This window comes from Ptychodera flava, chromosome 12, assembly GCF_041260155.1.
Source record: "Ptychodera flava strain L36383 chromosome 12, AS_Pfla_20210202, whole genome shotgun sequence".
NCBI lineage: Eukaryota > Metazoa > Hemichordata > Enteropneusta > Ptychoderidae > Ptychodera > Ptychodera flava.
In genome coordinates, this window is record NC_091939.1 from 38,186,831 (window position 1) to 38,210,317 (window position 23,487).

The 23,487-nt window shown below is 37.7% G+C and overlaps 2 protein-coding genes across 3 annotated transcripts in view; one reads left to right on the plus strand and one right to left on the minus strand.

The window, feature by feature from the left end:
- Window positions 1-7,559: 7,559 nt before the first annotated feature.
- Window positions 7,560-17,635, minus strand: LOC139145808 (ribosomal RNA small subunit methyltransferase NEP1-like). Its single transcript, XM_070717194.1, has 5 exons — window positions 17,482-17,635; window positions 15,304-15,405; window positions 13,866-14,007; window positions 13,008-13,216; window positions 7,560-7,755 (listed from the first exon to the last, which is right to left on the minus strand). Exons 1-5 carry the CDS (start codon window positions 17,608-17,610, stop codon window positions 7,642-7,644), a joined length of 696 nt encoding a protein of 231 aa, XP_070573295.1. The 5' UTR covers window positions 17,611-17,635; the 3' UTR covers window positions 7,560-7,641.
- LOC139145807 (uncharacterized) overlaps window positions 17,632-23,487 on the plus strand; it is a 36,365-nt gene continuing 30,509 nt past the window's right edge. Inside the window, exons 1-4 of one of the 2 annotated variants that reach the window (XM_070717191.1) lie at window positions 17,632-17,822; window positions 19,438-19,657; window positions 21,689-21,909; window positions 23,140-23,365. In XM_070717191.1, the coding sequence (XP_070573292.1) occupies window positions 19,451-19,657; window positions 21,689-21,909; window positions 23,140-23,365 (654 nt within the window). In that variant the 5' untranslated portion in view covers window positions 17,632-17,822; window positions 19,438-19,450. The remainder of the gene's footprint in view (window positions 17,823-19,437; window positions 19,658-21,688; window positions 21,910-23,139; window positions 23,366-23,487) is intronic. The other variant, XM_070717193.1, reaches the window with a different exon arrangement.

Consider the following 23,487-nt stretch of genomic DNA (forward strand, 5'->3'; position numbering starts at 1 on the left):
CATTGGTGAAGGATATATTGTATCAATTGAATGCAGTGATCCATTGTCGAAGATATATTGTATCAATTGAATGCAGTGATCCATTGGTGAAGGATATATTGTATCAATTGAATGCAGTGATCCATTGGTGAAGGATATATTGTATCAATTGAATGCAGTGATCCATTGGTGAAGGATATATTGTATCAATTGAATGCAGTGATCCATTGTCAAAGGATATATTGTATCAATTGAATGCAGTGATCCATTGGTGAAGGATATATTGTATCAATTGAATGCAGTGATCCATTGGTGAAGGATATATTGTATCAATTGAATGCAGTGATCCATTGGTGAAGGATATATTGTATCAATTGAATGCAGTGATCCATTGTCAAAGGATATATTGTATCAATTGAATGCAGTGATCCATTGGTGAAGGATATATTGTATCAATTGAATGCAGTGATCCATTGGTGAAGGATATATTGTATCAATTGAATGCAGTGATCCATTGGTGAAGGATATATTGTATCAATTGAATGCAGTGATCCATTGGTGAAGGATATATTGTATCAATTGAATGCAGTGATCCTTGTCGAAGGATATATTGTATCAATTGAATGCAGTGATCCATTGGTGAAGGATATATTGTATCAATTGAATGCAGTGATCCATTGGTGAAGGATATATTGTATCAATTGAATGCAGTGATCCATTGGTGAAGGATATATTGTATCAATTGAATGCAGTGATCCATTGGTGAAGGATATATTGTATCAATTGAATGCGGTGATCCATTGTCGAAGGATATATTGTATCAATTGAATGCGGTGATCCATTGTCGAAGGATATATTGTATCAATTGAATGCGGTGATCCATTGGTGAAGGATATATTGTATCAATTGAATGCGGTGATCCATTGTTGAAGGATATATTGTATCAATTGAATGCGGTGATCCATTGGTGAAGGATATATTGTATCAATTGAATGCAGTGATCCATTGGTGAAGGATACTTTGCTTTGCTTCATTATCATACAAAAATAAACTAACGTGAACAATTTTCTTCAAATAATACAATAACACCCATTCTGACTATATCTTTATGATCTTCCTTCAAAGTCTTTGTAGTTCAAGTTCATGGTTGAGAAGTCACACAGCTTAAATAGTTCCTTCTATTGTGTATTTATTGATACAATCTTAAAGTGTGAGTCCTGCCACATTTTGAGACTTTTTCGTTTGACTTAGGGCATATACTATAGTTCTGGTTGTCAATGCAATTGGTATTAATAAAACAAACATTAACACACAAAATGAAGCTTATTTGAGCGGTTTTTAGACGGTTGTATTATGTTATTTCGACGAAAACACGGGAAAAGTTGCACTTTTCGATTTCCATCATGGCGACATTTTCCGGAAATTGCCGAGCTCGCCCCGTTTTGGCGTAAGTAGCTGTGACGTCACTAATAGAATGTGTGATGGTGACTTCGTGCATTGACTATGGAGATAGTGATAATTTCATGAGTGAAAGCAGTGCAACTGAGAATATCATCGTCACAGAAGATATGACAAAGCTGTTCAGAATTTACAGGCCTGCAAATTTTAACAGTCGGAACCTTAACCTAAACGAGAACAAGAGCGGAACTCTTGTTGACCGTCGCGTCAGTGACAAGCCCACCGTGACCACAGTCAAACACACCAGTGCACTACCGTACACACAACCGCAAGCTAACAAAATATAAATATGTCTGGAGTTGCCATCCCACCTTATTATTACTTCTCAACACAAATTGCCTCGTTCAAAATCTGTATATAAAAATTTGAATTACACCATGACGCTTGTAGATGAATGTAGTAGAGATCAAGTTGAAAATTGTCCACCGTTCATAACACACATCTTTCCTATCAACAGCTGGAAGTGGAACAGCCTGAGGGTCATGTTAGCATAAACACCAAAGGTAGTATTCTCGCCGCAAAATCTTCAGTTTGGCGTTATAAAACCTCACATGAACATTGGCACTTTTAAAAATATGTGACCGTAAAGACATGTCTAGCCAAATTCTCGGGAAGAGATTAATTAAAATTGACATGATGTAAATATCGGGGACACTGACACCCGAGGCCGGGCGGCTCAGCCGGCAATTTCTGTGACGGAGTGATCAGCTACGCTTCCGCAGTTTTTTTTCTTGATTAGGTGTCAGCGATATAAAGCACAGTGTTCATTGTTTCATGACTGCGAAATTCTCAAAGAAGCTAAAATATTTTAGGGGAGACTTAGTCGAGCAGAAGGGAACAGATGACGACAACGCGACTGCTTCGTCAACAGTATAAACTTCTTTGCTACACGTTGTATCACTGTTACTGGCAGCGCCGTGCTGTTATACACAACCTATTGTTCCACAGGCTCTAGAGTCAATGCAGGCGAACCGCTAGCCGCCACTGATACAATAAAAATCAAAAGGTGTGTAACAGCGGCAGCCATGCACGGAGCCCGAGTAAATTTCAACAGACGGTTTCGCCCTCTTTTATCTCAAATACAACTTGCTTATTGGGGTCGATCGATGCTCCAGTTCATCAACTTCATGAAAAATCACACCAATATCCAAAATCTCTCTGTTAAGTCCATGAAAAAGCTGTGTTTTCGGAGCAGTGTCAGCTAGGAAACGCTGTTATCATACATGACCCACATTGACTGGGGTCAATGGTCATGACCCACAAGGGGAAGCTTGTGATTGGATGACGGTTTTACGAACGTAATTTCAAAATATCGGTTAACTTTCACTTGTCCGCCCACAAGCTTCGCTATGGCAGCGTATTCATACTGGTAAGTAGATTTACAGTTTTCCTCATTAATGTTTTCACTTCTTATCTTACTTTGAATGAAATTTCCTTTAACATTCCTGACTTGTTGCCATACCTAACAGGGGGTTTGCACCTAGTGCAAGTGGGAGTGGAAGCATATATTGTACAGGCTACTGCTATAGTATTTTGTTTTCGTTTTGATCATGTGTAGTACAATGTGAAACAAGCGAAATTCGTGCAAGCTCTAAGAAACGTTATTTTCTCTACGCGAGGACTACTTTAGTTCGTCGTACTCTCGAATTAAACTTACCGATTCTCTTATTAGATAAAATTATTTACATGGTTTACATAAATCTTTGTGACGGCGTCAGATATAATGTGGAATACTACATTTCGTTTGTATCAGGAACTCATAGCAAGAACTCATTGTACTGTTGCAAATACGAAGTATTCTTAGGTCAAACAAAAAATATTGTGCTGTTCCGATAACCCGACCTACTCTATTTTTTATCTGCCGACCCTAATTTTTTTGGAGCTACGTAAACAAGGAACTAAAAAGAAAACAAAGAAAAATCCGTAAAATCACACGTTCGATACTTGGCATTTGATTTTTGCTTGAAAGAGGGTGTCTTATGTTTTTCCTTTATATACCTATATGGTACATTGTGATCTGGAAATGTTATGGCCAGTGTTTGAGCGCCCTGAACCCCTGAACAATGCATATTTAAAAATAAAAATATTTTGTAAAAAGAAAAAAAAAATCCTGCCGACGTACCTACCTTATTTTTGAAAACCATGTTATCTGAACAGAACAGCACAATTTATTTTCTTTTTTTTGGCCTCAAAGATAATTGCCAATTTACAGTGATACTCTACGAGGTTGCTTGTCAAAATTCGCGGAAATCATTAGAAAATCTATAAAAAAAAATACTATTAGTAATTATGACCACGTGTAAAAGTGTCATTCGACGTTACAAACTACTGCTCCACACGCACGCAACGTCTGGTTATCACATGACAACAGCGTGCGGAATTCACGCTAACCCGATGGTCGGAGACCAGCAGTTTCCATGCCGGACGTACCAGTAACTCTTGAAATATGTCCTGCTGTTCCTAAAGACGGGCCAGTAGCTTTTCCTATTGTACAGAAGTTTACCAGAATGTTTTGCTAAGCTAAATACCTGACAAAATTATTCAAAGATACGGTACTGCATCAAAGCGAAAGACGTTACATGTGTTAGGGTGGAGATCTCGTCGTGATCATAAAAGAATAATTAGCGTATCGATCGAGTTGCATGTGTCGAGGTAAACTGGATTTCGATGACACTTCAACATCATATGATATCGGATATTTGCAGCTCCTGGGCAACACAATATCGAAATTAGAATTGTTTGGTCAGATCATAGACCCTTGACTAAAACTAAGGTCAGATTTATAAGATGGTGAAACCTCCATATATATTGGATATTTACCCACCTTTTAGACAAGTCTAGTATCGTATAATTAAAGTCGGACTATCGAAGTCGGGCCTGGCTAGACCGCTGGGCCAAATCTGTAAGGTTTTGATCTCCCAGATATACATCGATTATTTACCCCGATTTGACAAGTATAGTATCGAAGTTGATGCCGCAATGATGAAGTCGGGCTTGGCAAGATCTGTGAGGTGGCAATGCAAATCTCCAACATATATATCGGACGTTTGTCCCGAAATCGCTGATAAACATCGGTGATTTTAAATAGACCACACGTGCCCGAGACACGAGATGAGTCATTCTGGTGACGATATTGGGGTCCCAATCGCCGATAAATATCGAGTAAACATCTTTGATTTCACAGTCATTCCAGAATTGCCTAGCTATAAAGAGTCCTAAAATCGCCGATATGTATCAGCCTGGGTAAATATAGGCAATTTCTCAAACCCGTCGTGCAGCGACAAGAGGCAAGTCATTCTTGTATTGTCTAGTATCGATTTTAGACCAGATATATAGATCGTTACGATGACGGATACATGTCGGACGTCAAACGTCGATAGTAAAAAGTAAATGTCCGATATTTAAACATTGTGCATGGTACCGTCTTCATTGACCTTGACGGCCATTTGCTCAAGTTGGTCACTGTAAAGATTACGCTTACATTTTAAATTTGTGATTTGTCTTTTAACGTGGGTTTGGACATTTCAGTATTATTTCTCTTTATCAGTTGACCTAATTTTTTGTATTCCCTTCATTGACTTCAATGATGAGTCCCTCAAAAGGGAGAAGTCAGAATCGTGAGTCAAGTGTTGTATTGACTCCATTTGTGTGTGATCCGGCGTTTGTGCTGCCAAAACTTACCCATCCCTGATCGGAGTTCTGGATGCTTAGCATTTCTGTGTTGGGACGTGTTTCAAGCCCACGCTTGTGCTCTTTTTCTCAATGTTAGAAATATTTGTTGTGAAAGGCTATTTTAGGAAATGAAAACGTTTATGTGTAGTGCTTAACCTTTTACTGATTTCATGTTCTTCAACACTGAGATCAGTTGCCCCCAACTTTCGGTTTTGATAGTCATCTTCATTTGAAGAATTAAAAAAAGAATAAAAGAATTAAAAGGCATAAAAAAACAGTTTGATGTTAGGATTTTGAAGTGGTGTCTTTATTTATTTTTCAATCCCATCATATTCTTGGCCCCTAGACTGAGCGCAGGTATATATCTCCACTATATTTGGATTTGACCTGATGATCGGACCAGTTGATTTCCTTCAGGGCCAGTGATTTTTTAAAGTTACTGGCCCGCTGGGCCAGTAGAGATTTGCATGAGTTTCGCACACTGCATGACAAAGACGTTACGGATACTGATCGAACGTAATTACGTGTAACTAAATCTCTCGAGTGTAGCACCCCCTGAAACGGATGACGTATCCCTTAAAAGTAACAACCAATCAGAACATTTCGTGATAGGTCAATGTGGGTCATGTATGATAACAGCGTTTCCTAGCTGACACTGCTCCGAAAACACAGCTTTTTCATGGACTTAACAGAGAGATTTTGGATATTGGTGTGATTTTTCATGAAGTTGATGAACTGGAGCATCGATCGACCCCAATAAGCAAGTTGTATTTGAGATAAAAGAGGGCGAAACCGTCTGTTGAAATTTACTCGGGCTCCGTGCATGGCTGCCGCTGTTACACACCTTTTGATTTTTATTGTATCAGTGGCGGCTAGCGGTTCGCCTGCATTGACTCTAGAGCCTGTGTATCGTTCAGTCTCGCAAAGAGTCAGTCAATCACTACGTAAACTTTTTAGGAATATAAAATTAGATATCTCCTAACGTTACTTATTATAGAGTCACACATGCATGAGATCTAGTACTTGTATTCATTTATTTATTTACAATCACTTTCGTAAAGCATCTGAATCGGCGATCAGTCTTGGGGGATGTAAACACGGCCATACTTCTCAGCTCCGCGGCCCCCGCATCCTTGACATGTTTTGGGCAACCTGTCGCAGTCTTGCTGCTGTTCTCGCTCTTGTCCATAGTTGATGATGATACACGCGAAGCTTTCTGGTGACAATGGTCGTACTGGTACGGCATTGCGATTACATAATCGATGTAGTAACACCAGGAATTAAAGTCTATCTTACCGTACATCTGGCTTCCGAACCGTGTTTATTCTAAGTCACGGCACTCGAAAATGTGCACCGCAGAAAACGCTTGTCTGAATGCCTCTTTTCCGACCCTTTCTTGTAATTTTGTCAAATGCGGCTAATACATCATCCTAAAATGCAATAAACTGACAATGGCTGCAGTTACTTCAGCCACCAAAGGCGTAACTTCTCACCATGTTGAAGCCACAGCGGTAAGCATTCGCTATGGCCGAGGTGAACACACTCACTCGTACATTCTATTAGTTACGTCATTTCCGGTGGCAATGCCCGCGAATTCCGAAACGACCCGAATGGCAGCTAACTTCAAAGTCGCACATCATATTGCATTTTAATAATATTTAACCGCGTCGTTTCATTGGGGTGATGCATTATTTGATAAAGTAGGGTGGCAAAATCATATAGCATGGCTCATTTTAAGCAAAATTAACTTTGAATTTATGCGGGACATACACTTTATTAATTTTTATAACTTTCAAATAATATCTCATTTTTTCATAGATTTTATTCATTTTAAATGTTAATGGCTTTATTGGAATGAATCTGAAGGAACAGAGTTTTCTTTGACAAGGAAATAAAACATGTTAAGTATTTTCAGTGGTCCAGTTTATTCAACAAAATTATTAGCAAGTCAAATATCAATGCTTGTGGTTTATAGAGACATATTACAAATTTAGAATCTGGCTGTGTTTTAGGCTCTGCATGCCCTATTTGATGTGCTATGTGATAGCAGTTGAAAAGTACCGGTAGTACTTGCATCTATGTCTAGACTCGAAGGGCCGTCACTTGGGGGCGCTCTCTATGCTCCCTCCTCTAACAACTGGACGCAGTCTGTCATATTCTTATCCAGTGACAGAATCTTGTCCCAACCTATCAGATTTCACCAATGATTTGTTACAAATTAGAAGACTGGAATGTAGGCAGCACCTGAGCATGATGGATCTTCCAGTCTAGTCTATGTTATAAGTTGGTCGTAAATTTTGATGGAGGAAAATGACTGCATGACAGATAGTGCTTCAATGAAAGAACTATTTTGTAGTGACGGTATGCAATATCTCAGTGGTCATGATATCTGCATCTGTGGCAGAAAAATGCAGATTTGATGCAAAGAAAAAAGAATTGAGTCATATCAATTTGATTTAGTATATGTCCTTTGTTTTTATTGTTAAAGTTAGGTAAAAGTTAAAAAGGTTTTGATTGGTAGTGTTTAAGATGCTAGAGGATTCCCCATACTTCTTCAAATGCTGAACAAATCTTTGCACATGTCAATGCAGCTGAGAGGGGATAGTTACTAATGGCAACATCCTCTTCAGTGTAGTCAACAGATACCTGAAAGTAATCATGAAATCAGTATGAAATAATTTGACTTGTCACTTTGTAATATGACAGAACCCATGGCCGGTGAGTGCAAGCGTGCCATACTAGCGGTATTTGCACGAGTGCTGCGGTGTATTCGGCAGCAGTCCTTTCACGAGCGAAGCGACAGCCCAATACACCGCAGCACGAGTGCAAATACCGCTAGTACGGCGCCCGAGCACTCACAGGCCATGGGGTTCTGTTATAATTACATATGTTCTGTCTTTTATTTGCATCATTTATCGAGAAAATCGACGATTAGTCGTGCGTACTACTTGTCTGTCAAAGCTTCAGGGCGACCCTGCAGAGTTATATAACATTGACATCACTGTAATTAGGCATCAAATCAGCTTTCACTTTTCATTGGTCAATGCCGCCAAACCCTCTTTTTTGATTGGCTAAACTATTGTTTACTTGTTTATCAAGGATGACGTATGAGAACGTCGCAACTCTGCTTGCGATTGCTCACACGTACACATACGTAGCAACATGCCATAGATAGCCAAACGAAGAGAACTTTGAACATGGAACGCTTTTGATTTTTTTACATGTTGAGCTCAAAATTCTTCTAAATGATCGATAACAGTTTGATAACAGTTTTAAGATTTTTACGGGAAATTTAAGAGTAAGATACTGCAAACATAACTTGTTGAACGATCAAATTTCAGTGTTTACCGAGGCACACAAGCGCTAACTGTAGTGTATCAGTAGCATGTAGGAGGACACACAAGCACACAATAAACTGCATGCAAAAGTGACATTCTATTGTAAACAGGGAATGTCCGGTGAGAAAACTACTGGCAAAAACGTCTCTGAAAATGTTAACTGTTTAATTGGCTCCGCTGCGCCCGCAGTTACATGTCTTTCGATGTATGATGGCCGCCATGCTACGGCGGCCACCGTGCATTCTTGGAGCTAGAAACGGACGTCGCCTGTTGTCAATGTTTTTTGCTTCGCTGACAAACTGCTCTTCCGGATACTAAAAATCATCCTCACACTATAATAAGTACATGCAATTTTCTTTGTCGTAGTTTTTAATCGGTAATGTCATGCATTTTACTATAACGAGCATCGAACAAAAGTGAAATGAAATCTTGTAGACGGCATTTTTTCTGTTTACAAACAAAAATAGTTCCGGGTCAAAATTGGTAAATACTCATTAAGTATTCAAATATGTAATTAGCTGAAATAAAAATAATTAATTTCTTTGACTGCTGTCATTGTATCACCACTTTATATAGCAAGTGTAATTGCCTTTGGTCAAGTCCTTCAAACTATATATTCCAAAATTTGAAAGCTCATTATATATGCAAACTATAAATTAGCTGACATGAAAACTTAAGTGCGAAATGCCTTCCAATATTGGTATAACCTGGTATAATCATCAATGTACATAGCATGTTATGCCAACTTTGATCAAATAAATCCAAGTATATATCCCTAATTAGGAAAGTTCATTAAATACACAAATTAGGAATCGGCTGAAGCAAAAATGCCTAAAGGGCCTATGACATGATTTCCAAAGTTTTTATTTTTTCCCTCCAAAAACTCAGCTAGGGGACCTGTCTATGGATTGCATATTGTGTCTGTTCGAAAAGATGTGCGCGAAGGGCGAAATTTGACTCCTTTTTCATGCCTGGTGATCAGGGGTTCTCTTCGCACCCGAGCCAGGCAGCGGTATTTGCATATTGACCAACAGGTAAAATTGACGTCATTTGTCCAAGGCTATTGTCACGAAAGTGTATTTAGCGGTCCTTGCATAAATTAGACCACAAACAAAGTCAGCTATATAAACAGTGCTCACAGACGCCCAGTAAACACTGGCAAGGAAGCCACACCGGCGTCCAGCTGCAGTTGCTTCCAGCGAGGACCCTCGAGGGTCTATGGTTGACCAGAATTCAGAAAGTGATTTCGAGGGGAAGTAGCGTGAAGGCGCATAGGCAACCCCAGGCATCCAGCACGAGTGGTTCCAAATCAGAGTCAGATTCTGACTCTGAAAGACAAAGCGCGAGTGCATTGAAAGCAATGGAATGCTCGAGACAGGTTTTTAAAGTACTATGAGGCTACGTTTCATTTCTTTGTATGAAATAAGACAGTATCAGTCTCGGTTTGAACTTTTCACGGTTGAATTTATTTTATAAAAAGTGGAGCAATCCTGCGCCTTAGTATTTCGATTCAATGAATTGCATGTTGTAGCTGCAGTACAGTACACTCAGTGTGCAGTTTTCAGACGACCTCAGTTTTTGGACATTCAATCACATGCTGTTCGTCGGACTCACTTCGCTCCGTAATAATAGCGTTTTACAAGTTGTGTGACCTCATATTAAGTGAATTGATACTGCTGTCCCGTTTTGAATATCGAAAATGAAAATTGGGGTTTTGAAGTTTCAAATTATCAACATTTAGCCCCTACTCGCCTTCCAAATACGACGTCCGATTACTGCAATCATAGCAGTCCGATTACTACGCACTCAACTCGGGGTCAAAAATTTTGCAACTTGACCCCTATATTCCACTTCCGTTTGACGATAAACACAAAAGGTATGGTAATAAGAATTTGTAGTGCTCGTCATTTATGAAACGGCTTTGGTTGGGCGAAATTCAGTACCCTTTCCGAAAACTATCACTCTGAGTGTAGCTGTGTCGGACGTTGACTTTTGACAGAACTATCATTTGTTTGGAGCACGAGACAAATGATGCAATCGCTCATGTTCCCGTGCATTTTTAGAGCAAACGAATCCTGCAAAAAGTGATGTGTTAGGCCTGTTTTGTACATGTTTTAATGAAGAAAAACAAAGAAAGATTGTCGCTGCATTGTCGGATCGCCATTTTGAATCGCCGTCTTCACCATTGTGTAGAGACGGGAAGCGTCCTGGCGCGCAAATGTTTCCCGATGAAATTTCCCATATATTTGGCACGAAGCATAGTACACCTAATCAGATAACCTGACAAGTCATTTTAATTTCAGTCATTTTAATTTACTCGATCGGCGAGGCGATCGGCCGTACGCCGCATGTGACCGTTAGTAATCTCCTCAAAAGACCATGTCACAATAGCAACTAAAGCATTTAGACACGGGTAAAGCTCACGATGTCTCGTGCGTTGCGCGCTGGGTGTACGTTCTGAGCAAAGGAAGCCCTTGCCTCACACCCTTACGGACGTGAGATTGCGAAGGTGTGAAAGACTGTTTGCCCGTATTAAGATAAGTCGTCGGCTCAACTTCGAAAAGCCGAAAAAAGTCGAACAAGTTGGGCTAGGGGTACACGCCCACCCGTAACTTTTACTTGCGTTTCATCTGGACAAGGGGGGCGATACGCAATGCAAGACAGTGACGTAGACTAATTTCAAGACCCAAAGAGTGATTTTACGTTTGGTTGTATGGGGCATGTCATAGGCCCTTTAATGCCTTTCAATGTTAGCCTACATAATACCCTAGTATCTTTAATGTACATAGCAAGTTTCATCAATTTTGGTCATGTAAATTCAAATATATATCCCTAATTTCAAAAATTCATTAAATATGCAAATTAGGAGCTGGATGAAGTAAAAATGCTTTAATGACTTTCAATAATGCTCTATCATAGTATCTTTAACTTGTACATAGCAAGTTTCGTCAACTTTGGTCTAGTCAATACAGATAAATATCCCTGATTATGAAAGTTCATTAAATATGCAAATAAGGAATTGGCTAAAGTTCAAATGCTTAATGACTTTCAATAATGTTCTATCATAGTATCTTTAATGTACATAGCAAGTTTCGTCAACTTTCGTCTAGTCAATACAGATAAATATCCCTGATTATGAAAGTTCATAAAATATGCAAATAAGGAATTGGCTAAAGTTCAAATGTTGAATGACTCTCAATAATGTTCTATCATAGTACCTTTAATGTACATAGCCAGTTTCATCAACTTTGGTCTCGTCAATTCAGATAAATACCCCTAATTAGGAAAATTCATAAAATATGCAATTAGGAAGTGGCTGATGTAAAAATGCTTAATGACATTTAATAATGTTCTATCATAGTATCTTTAATGTACATAGCAAGTTTCAACAATTTTGATCATGTAACTTCAAATATATATCCTTAATTTCAAAAGGTCATTAATATGCAAATTAGGATTTGGATGAAGTAAAAATGCTTAATGACTTTCAATAATGTTAAATCATAGTATCTTAAATATGCGTACCAAGTTTCGTCAATTTTGATCGAGTAAATTAAGATATATACTCCTAATTAGGAAATTTCATTAAACATGCAAATTAGTAATTACCTTTCACGTCACCCCTTAATATCTTTCAAAGCTGATATATCTTGGTGTGATCAACATTTGTAGCGAATCTCATCAAATTGTGTGCAGTCGTTGTCAATATATATCAGTTTTTCTAAAATCATTAATTATGCAAATGAGCTAAAAGTAAGCAAGCCACACCCACCAAAAACTTATCAGTTCTTGCCATTTGCAAACTGAATCTATGTACCAGATTTGATTCTGATCTGATCAGCCGTTTTTGAGATATTGAGTACACAGACAGACAGACAGACAGACAGACACACAGACAGACAGACATCGCTGCGACATATGCTCACGTGTGTCAACACGTGAGCAAATAATGTAGAGTAAATGTCTGAAAATATGGCAAGTCACTTTGCTCTACAGATCCATTTCAAAATAAGATACCATAATATTAATGATATCAACACTTTATTAACTTTGTGTGACAGTAATGTATAAACCCATTAACGTTTGTCAACAAATTTTGCCCGGCAGAACCAGTAGTATAAAACCTTTCATGGACCTGTGTAAAACACATCTTGCCTATACGTGCAGTGTATATCTTTGGAGACCCATTAATGGTGGTCACAATCTTCAGAAAGGCTTCATTGCTAAAACGTAAATGGTTCAAAGAACAATTTTGAATGCCAAATGGTCTTCAGAGAGCTATTCCATGTCTCTTTCCTGTCAAATACACTGTACATCTCAAATACAGTGTCAATCATGTTACTTTTGCAGATATGTGCTGGATACAATTCTGTCTCAAAACTTGAATAATCCACACAAGGATGTACTGTAGTACTGATATATAAAAAAGAAATAAATACAACTTTTGACAAGTATTCATGACAACAGATTGCGACCTGTTACATTGTGGAGGGACTGTGATATATCCAATACACATACCATGTGTAAACAGTTGACATATAAAACCATTAGTAGCAATACCTTTCCATGTGCCATGGCTCCTATTACAATCACAATTGGTTTGTCATCAGGTACAATCTCCCTAGCATTGACACACCTTTCACTTTGGAATGACGTACAGATTTTCTTACAACCTGTCGGTAAATGCTGACTCACAGGATTCTTCACAACTTTCAAAAGTTTCTGTGGTCCATCTGCTGCGTGTATACTTAGTTTATGTAACAGCTGAACTGCGAAAAAAGAAACATACCACTGTTTGTTGCTGATAAACTAGCCTTTGGTTTTTGTGACATTTATAAATTGGCTGAAAATCTCTGGTGATGCAAATGACCGTGTTCATTACATTTAAACAAATGGTTTATAACATATTGCTGATAGCAATCTCATAAGGTCAAAACTACAATGTTTATCTTCATTTCACTGTGCGCAGGGTTCTGAGCTGTTTTGTGGAAACACTTGTATTTTCTAAATCAGTATACTCTGTGTATATCAAAATGTTGGTTTACACACCTAGGTTGTAACAAGACTGAATATTGGCAAAAGAGATGTATCGATTTGAATGTGGCAAAAAAAACAAAATGATGTCAATAATTCTTTAAAAGGAGACAAAAATGTTGTAACTCCTGTCTGTCTAACAGATGTAGGAAGATTGCTACTTCACTCTTGTCAAAGTGATTCACTTTCTTTCTTCACAAGAAAGAGATAAGATCTCAAGAAAACTTGAAACATTTGTTTATTGGAGGATTGATGGTGTGGTGTGACCATGATAACAAACAATGCTATTCAGTGGATGTTGCAGAACTGAGCTTCTCTCAATATTGATTTTGAAAGTGTTGCTTATATTGATAATCTAAATCTCTTCCATGCACTAATACTTACCCATGAGGCCACAGAATCTGTCAAATGTCCTGGGTATTCTGGTTTGTGGACTTATTTGTATTAAAACATTATTTTCTGTGTGTACAAATACTTGAAGCAAGCCAGCTCTGTTTAATGGACTATCAAAAAGCATGAGTAAACACTGTAAAGAAATAGAAAAGTTTGTGGTTTAGATACACTGAAAGTTAGACAATGGTTCAGCATGAATGTAAGATTTTATGAATTTGGTCATTGTACAAATATAAACAATCTCTGAATCATTTTGTGAACAAAACAGAAATACAAAAAGTAGTAATTCTTCAGTACGTTGCATCAACTTTGATTATACAAGTGTAGTGTTTATATCTTGCTAAATGACATGTCGGAAATGAAGTTGCTTAAATTCATCTTCTGACACCTATCTAATATTACCTATGGGATTGTTCCCTCAAACACGGAATCTCCACCACTCAAAAAATTATAGATGGTGCATATATTATAGATGTAGAAACTAAATTATCAGTCCATATGGACATATATGCATAGATGATTACAAACATGAGAGAAGATTAATATTAGCACGGGTTAGTGTCCAATTCCTCAGAAAATCCTGACAAAAGAAATGTATGCCTTCCAACACAGAATAATCCATGAATTCTTTTATTTTTTAAAGTGTTGTTTAACAATGCAATTAGTAATTACATACTTCTGGTATGGTTCCAACTTACATATATATATTTCCATGCTTCAAGAATGGCAATTAAAAATATCTGTATTTACGAAGATAAATTTTATTTACAGTGAAAGCAAGCTGAGAATGGATGACGAAATAGATCTAAATGTTATCTCACTTGTGTAATAGGTTTGAAAAGTTGTTTCAAATTTTACTTCAGGACCAGTACTTGTTGCAGTTCAGTTGCAACAAACAACAGATGGATGGTAGTGTTGTTTTAAAGTAGGTTTCCACTGTTACTGTTTAGATATCAGCTGGTAGGAACTGATTTGATTTGTGTGTGTGTATGAGTGTGTGGTTTTCTCCAGGATAAAGAAACTACATGGTTCAAAAAATGGTAAATGTAAATGGTTCAAAATATTCGACCATTGGTAAAACAATTACATCTTTTTTCAACTTTAACATTTTTAGGGAAACAACTTCCAAATATGCAAAGGAAAAGACAAGACTACAACTTGACTCTTGACTCAGCTGCTATATGCAAAAGGGGACGGTATAGCAATGTTTCACAATTGATTGTATCAAGAAGGTCTCTTTTTTACATCCATGTTTGTATCTAAAGTGTACCACACAGTATACTCCCCGGTGTACGTTTTATAGTTTATGAGTCGATATGCAGTAGCTTGATCAGTGCCACTACTGTGGCAAATTAAGTAGCAAGTTCTCAGAGCAATTGCACAAGTGTGATAACATTTAGATGTAACACCAATTAGACAAAATACTCACCTGATGTGCAATGTCTGGTCTATAATTTGCTGGATCTTTCTTAAATTTTTTCATTAATCCTTTGTGATGATCACAATTCATCAACTCAAACTTCTTTCCAACCTGATAAACAACAAACCAAATAACAATAAGAAATATTACTATTGCATATTTTGAACCAGAATAGTTTATTGTGACACTTTCTGTATTATGTTACACTGAAATGTACACTTCATGAGCCTAACGCAGAGGCAGGTTCATGATGTGTTGACCCACGGGCATTCGGTAGGTATGGCAATACACACACTGCCCTATTCCGATACTTGTGAAATGCATAGTGAACAATATCCTGTTTAAAGCAATTATAGTCCTTTGTTAATGATAAACAGACTGGTAGGTTTGTATCCATTTCCTATTTGGTGTTTCACATTTAGTGGTGTTGAGAGTAATTTGTCGAAAACGTGTCGTTGAAGTGATGACCATCTGTCATGCGTAAAATTTTCAATTTTTGTTGCCAAATTGTGGTGTTTTGGAGTAACACAACTTTCAGTATTTGTTGTTGGTTAAATACACGTGTGCCAAAAATGTGCCCCTGTTCTGAAAGCCAACTAAACAAATTGTCAGGCGTGTAATGTAACACTGTTGCATCTTGTTGTTGCGAAACATTACGAATTCCTGTTAAAAACTACCGGAAGTAAGTGCTAGGTTCAACTGGTGAACAGATGCATTTGTTGTTTTATTGATCGGAGTCTTCCCATTGTTTTAGTATGACACAACACAGTCACTGGATGGAGAGACTGTGAACACAACGAATGGTTTTATTTCTCAGAGACATTAAATTAACAATAACATTCCCGAAAAAAGGCATACGACATGGCATACAATAAAGCAGTCCTACTAAGTACTGCCCGTCGCTGCCCGTCACTGCCCGTCGACTGCCCGTCAGGAAATTAACCTTCCAATTACTGTAATCTGTCGATATATCAATACCAAAGACCACTTATATAATAGAAAGTTACAAAATAAGAGTCTGTTTTACTCCAAATGCCCGAGTCCTGTCTCAGAACTAACGTGGAATATTGGAGCGCTAAGTTCTCTACTCGACGGGCAGTGATGATAGGCAGTGTTGGGACATCGATTACGATCAGCGTTGCCACTCGTTCGCAAATCAACGTTGTTGGGGTCTGGGACGACAATTTTGTTTGGTGTATAGTAAGTAATGTTTTTGATATGAGATATCAACTGATTACAGTTGTTGAAAGGTAAATTTCCGACGGCAGTGACGGGCAGTGGTCGGACGTCGACGGGCAGTATGTATGGCCAATGGTGATGCATGTACGATCACACGATTAGCGTTGCTACTCGTTCGAAAATCAACATTTTTCGGATCTTGGAATATTATTTCGTTCGTTTTTACAAAGAGTAGTGGTCTTTGGTATTGAAATATCAACTGATCAGATTACAGTAATTGGAAGGCTAATTTCCTGACGGGCAGTGACGGGCAGTGACGGGCAGTAATTAGTAGGACCCCAATAAAGAGTTATTGGGTTTAGTCTTTCACGGTTTCAAACACAAAAAATGCATGAATTAATGAAAACATGTTTTCAAATGTGAAATATAGCAAAGAAAATAAGTAAGTTGTATCATAGGCGAGCAAAGCCAAGCCCCTGTGCTCCAGGCGCCGGTGGGTTGACACTGACAGGTTAAGCCTTTCTGCACCTCGATCAATCCAGCTTATGTATAGTGTATTCATCCTTCAAAACACAGGCGCGTGGAGTAGTTCAGTATAGCTACAGTCCCTCCACCCAAAACGTTCTTTCTGCATATGCAATATACCACACTTACAATTCCAAGCACCTGTGGTTCAACAACAACAGGAACCGATAGGGACGATTTTAATTATATCACCAACTTTAATATTCACACGTACATACGACTAGATTACTTGGGGATTGAAAAGTACATCGATGGATGCTGCATACGTTCTGACGACGTGACTGCATGTTCAGTTACGTTGGAGTTAGCCCTGCGGACGATGCTGTGTGTTACCAGCGTATGCGTTACTGTGGTGAAGGCGTTAAACGCCGGGAACATGCACAGATATCCTACGCAGGGCTAAGTTGAAGTCGCTGGATGATCGATTAGTTATCGATGGCGTAATACACTTTTCTGGTATTATTGCATAATTGTTGCTCCTACCTTTACAGTTTCTAAGGATGCTCTTTCCAAGACGACTATCAATCTCTTCTTGTCATCTTTTTCATGTAAGGTTTTCAAAATTTTTGCCGGCTTGGGATTTCCATCGTGGTCGTTTCTGGAGGTCGCCATTTTGCTATGTCACGTGACTCAAATTCCATAACGAGGCAAGGTATATCCCAACCTGGCCATATCGATCCGACTTTGTTTGCCGTCACAACCATGCATTTTCAACGAGAATATAAGCCTAAGGAACAGTTTTGGTTGCAAGTCGGTAAACACTGACATACGGATCGGAGCAAAGAAAGGTGACAGTCAAAAGTATATCGCAGCACAGTGAATAGGTGGGTTGATTTCATTTGTGTACATAACTGCATGAAGTGCTTTGATAATGTTGAGCTCCTACAGTACATGCCAATGACATACATATGTACATCATGATATTGCCATGGTGCATGCATGACGGTAAAATGTCCCCTAGTATACTACATTGGTAGTGCATTGTTTGGTTGGTTGTGAGTCATTCATAATGATAATGTTATTTATTCATGTATTCATGGGTACTGTGATCCAAAATGTCATCTGTACTATGAACAGCTGCAGTACTGTAGCTCGAGGCTTTTCCTTGGTTTGTGGTTTTGCTGTCCAACCCAAATACCCAAGCAAAACCACGAGCTACAATACTGCAACTAATGTATGCAATGAAAGTTTCTTTTTATCAGCACATAATGTCGCAACATACCCAAGAGGGATGTGTCATTATCCAACAGGATATATTTCCTTATGAACTGAACTGAACTTCACAACAAATGAGCAGGGAACCTGAGCTATTGAGTAAAGCTGATTGGCTGTTTGGAAAAAATTAAATAAAAACAATGAGTTTCAGTCAACCAATTGGCCAAAAGCTTCCAGGAAGCTGCACACATATGCACAGATATCCTTCAGCTATCCTATGGTATTTAGGATAAAAAACATTCAGAACAATGATCAACTTCTGTCCATGTTGTTTATTGTTTCTTTCACTTACATCATTACTCAGATCAGTGACTTTTTACATTCATGCTCAGATCAATCAGCAATCCCATCTATAGATCTTTGAATAAGGATACAAGACAATAAGTAACACTACTGGTATACTCATGAATGCCAAGACAAAGTCAGCTAGTGAAATTTCATCTAGCAAAAAATGAAAAGAACTATCTGTAAAGGAAAATATTTCACCATTTTTATTCTGGAGTGTCTGAAGTACAGAGTATCAGCTAGGCAAACACCACAAGTTTTGTCCAATATGCAGTGTTATTATTGACCAAAAATGCATTCTGATTTTCTCTAAAATTCAATCGTGAAAGATAAGCTTTGACATATTTTTACATTACCCAGGCTGTGTTGACAAGTCAAAATGACCAATTTTCAGTGACTGGATGTGAGGAATGAGACACAGTACAATAACTTACCAACCAGGCTCCCTGAATTTGTATCAAGAAGCATTTTCATTCATTCTAATGATGCTTTTACTCTTTCAAAATTAGTGATATCATAAGTTATGAGTGTAAGTTTTTCTATAACCTGATGATATTATAACAAATCAAGTACAAAGTTCATTGATAATCAAGTATTATTGTAGTTTTTTGTAAGCCTTAGGTAATCAAATGTGGTGATCATAGTCGTGGAAAATTTCCTTAATTACGTTCATTCAGAAAGATTGCGTTGAAGCAGTCCTTTATGTTGGCAAAACAAGAGTAACACTTTTCCTATTTCCATATATTGATAAATCAGAGTGTAATGTGTAGCTACCCACAAAATTATCTTTATACAAGTTGCTAACTCCTCCCATAAAATCATTTTTTCAATACTTTTTCTTTCAAAGCATGTGTCAACCTGTTTTTATTATGGTGAAATTTAAAAGTTGATGTTCTTGTTAACATGTTTGCAACTTTATTTGTTTTATCCAATGTAAAGACAGTACATAGCCATGAGTGTCAGTGGAAGATCTCAGCGTTCATCACAGGCTGGTAGTCGACCTAATCAAACCAGGGACAGCCATAGAAGTAGTGGTAAACCATCAATAGCAGCCATGGGAATGGCAGCAAACTTCATCAAGAATATTAGAAATCGATCCAAAGGAAATGCACTTCACTCCATTGCAGAGAAGGACACAGATGATTCCGATGTCTCTGATGTAAGACAGCAATTACTCTGTAACTTTGCACAGACTGAAAAAATGTGTGCCTTTTCTGTAGTACCGTGATACCAGTTATCCTTGCTGTTAATTTTGCATTACAGTGTTCGGCTAATGTGAAATGAGTTCATCTTGGGTTCAGGCCTACCGCAATTGTGCTGAAAGACACTCCCAATCTAGATTTGCAATTTAATATTATGATACAGATCAGTGTTGCCATTTCAATTTTCATATTGTCATGGAAACATCCATTGCCAATGAGAATTACAGAGAACGCCACATTAACCCGTCAAGCCATTTAGCAAAATGCCTTGTAAAACAGAGATTCATTTGGCCAGATAACAAGTAAATAGGCGGTCAACTTCAGTGGCTGGTACAGTGATTGTAATACAAAAGTCAGCAGGAAGCCCAACTCAGGCCATAAAATTGATACTGATACTACAAGCTGCGTAAACATCGCACAGTGGTACAAACCATTTCAGACTCTTGGTGTAACTTAGAATATAAACTGAATCGAATGAAGAATAATTAACAATTGACACCGATTGAGATTACCTGCTGATTTTAGTGTTTGCAATTGCTGTACCCAACCAGTGAAGTTGATCGCCAATTTATTTGTTATCTGGCCAAATGACTCCCTGTCTCACTAGGCATTTTGCAAAATGGCTTGACGGGTTAATGTGGCGTTCTCTGTAAGTGAATTGAATTGTAGGTATCTAATATCTGACTCCAATTATTAACAACTCATCTACAACTTCTCTAACCAATTGTTTATGCTGTTTGTCAAAAAGAATGCAAGATTGTGATATCATTTGCATGGACAAAAGGGGAAACTCCATACAAATTCAAGGTCAAACACGACAGGCATTCCTTGTCATGCAGAGGATATCTTGCAATATTTCCATGGTGGTCATGACACTGGGATGACCCCATTTCAAACAATAGATAGCCATTGTAAGCCTGAGTGTCATCACTATGGCAACAGCCATCCCTTTAGAAATTTTGAGTAGATAACATTATGTACAATTTCAAACTTTAACACACAGCCATAAGTCCTAGGTCAAAATATTTGTTTCTCAAAAGTTACTCATCTGATAGCTTTGATATTTGGTATACAGGTTCCTAGGCTTTATCTTAATATGATATATTGAAATTATGATGCAATCTGCAATTGTGACTATTTTGCAGCTAATTTTGCCATTTTTGGTCACACCATCCTGAAATGAGCTATCAAAGATACCCACCTTTGTCATCAACACGTGTCACTAAAAGTTATTCTCTACATAACACAGCAGAGCTCTGTCGACTGTTAGGTTGCTTGTTTTTTCAAAACCACTGATCAGACAGCTTTAATATTTGGTATACAGGTCCCTAGGATGACTTTAGTGTGATAATTTTATACAGTCAGGAAATACTTAATTTTGTATTCATGTCTATAGTAGCTTCAGGGACTTTGGCCCTATGTTTATTTTTGTTCTAGAAAACAAACGCATTGTCTTCTTCCCTGCAAAGTCTAATAAATGATACCAGCAAACCTTGGCATCATGCACAGTGTTCAGTGTTTGTGAAAACTGAATTCTAGTCTTGACTAAAATTCCAATGTCAATAATAACATCAGACATTACATACAGAAAGTCTTTGTTTAATACCAGTTTAACATAATTTTTGAAATAGAACAAGGAAGTGAATTTTACAAATAAAAAATACCAGTAAATACAGCAAGCATTACGCCAAATGGAGCCTCAAAGGCTGTATGGTTTAAGCTAGTGGCTGTTGATTGTCTGAGGGTACAGGCAAAAAAATAATTATAATAGGTGTCCTTCTTTAACTCAGAACATTGTGAAGTGTCTTAATCTTATCAGGTTTAATATGATAATCAGTAAGAACTTTAATAGTATTGTTATTTATCATTTAGGATGTGATAATTACACTTGTGTCGACCGAGTGTTCTATCGGTAACTGGTAATACTCTCTCTCATTGCCCAGTGCAATCTGAGTGGTCTAATATTATTACTCTCTCTCACTGCCCAGGGTTCTGATGGTGATGATTTTGTTCCAAGACAACGTTACAACTATGAAGCCCCAGAAGATCCACAAGTTGCGGCCAACATTTCCATGATCATTAAATATTTAAATGATACTGAAATTGATGACACTGTGTCACAGCTTTGCTATGCTTTAATGAATCGTCCAGAATTACCATTTAATCCTTATCCTGGCTTCACAAGAAGACTGCGCAGACATTCTGAAAAGTAGGTTTTTCTTATTTTAAATGGCTTAAATTTCTCCTTGACATAACTTACTTTCTGCACAATGGTAAATTTCCAGTGATCAGGTTTTCAGTTCAAAAAACATTGAAAGGAAATATTGTGACAGAACCCTATGGCAAGACAGTGCAAGTGAGACATATTTGAGGTATGTGCACGAGGGCTTGTGGTATATTCTGCGGCCATCAGACATTCGTGCAGGGACAGCAGACAACACTGCAAGGCCAAAAGCAAACACCCTAAGCACATTGTGCTTGCACTGTTATGCCATCGGGTTCTGTTATTATTACGTATGTAAAAATGGAAAACAAAAATACATGGTACTCAGTTCAAAATCCGAAGTTTGGTGGAATGGAATGTACCACATTCCTACTTTTTGTAATCAGAATTGATGTACAGTAATCAGATTTGATGTATGATGATGTCATTGACTTCTCATTGGCTACTTATGCCACATCCCCAGTTCTGATTGAGTAAAATTTATTACATGTTTACAGGTCCAAGGCTAGTGTATTTGCCTGCAATCATGACAGGAAAGAACATTGCAAATAACTACTTATGTACAATTTACAGTGTCTATGCTAAATTATCTACAAGCATGGTACAAATGTAAACGGCAAAGAAGTAGAATGCTTGAGGCATGATTGCAAGGGAAAAAAATAAGGGATAACACTGCAGTCTAAATATATCAAAACTTTCAGAAATGTCATTTTCTCTCCTTTATGAAAATACACAGTAAGCTTTGTCATAGCTATCATCTCTGAAAGCTTCCATGCAGATGGAAATAGTACAGCTTGCAGACAACCATATTTGGCTAGCTTATATGATACTAGTTGTTTACAAACAAAAATAGTCCAGTTTACGAGTGCTTATTGACATAAGTTATGGCATATTGTATTTGGTATTGCACTGCAGTGCAAATACCAATTTTACACTCTGATGCGGGTAAACTGTGGTATATATGTGATAATGTAGTTATTGACCATTGTTTTGGATATTACACATTATGTGATAACCTCACTGTCTGTATGCTTAACTCTGATTGGATTTTGTACATAAATTTCCATATTGTTTCATGGCATAAAAGAAGTACAAAATCCACAAAATGATATTATTAAATGTCATATGTCTCATTACAGCCCCCAGAGGGACCGTGGTCTCATGTAACAAGTCATGTTTGATCATTTCTTTATTTTGTTCGTTTTGTTTCATCAGATTTCACATGAATATGAAAGACTCCAAATCAATACGAGAGCTGCTAGAGAATCCAGTGTATGCAACACCAATAGCACATGTATGGGGTTCCAAGATTTCACAGAATGTATGGGGACTTCATGATATGGTACAAGCTGTGGATCCAAAATCACTACAACGGTATAACTGGTTGATTGACAATATGACTCCAAAAATCAGTACAATTTATAACGAAGAGTTCTACTCTGTAAGTAATGATATATTTAATTAATCTCTCTCATTTGTCGTAATTCTGGTCCAGTATTTTGCTTTTCTTGAATGTACAACCACCCTACAATGTTCCGTAAAAAATCCTTTGTGTTTTCTGTC

Excerpts from the sequence above, each read along its gene's own strand:
- LOC139145808 (XM_070717194.1), bottom strand. The coding sequence starts at position 17,610 with ATGGCGACCTCCAGAAACGACCACGATGGAAATCCCAAGCCGGCAAAA. Across the intron at positions 15,406-17,481 it reads CATCCTTAGAAACTGTAAAG|GTTGGAAAGAAGTTTGAGTT; the intron begins GTAGGAGCAACA and ends GTTGTTTATCAG. Across the intron at positions 7,756-13,007 it reads GAGCCATGGCACATGGAAAG|GTATCTGTTGACTACACTGA; the intron begins GTATTGCTACTA and ends GATTACTTTCAG.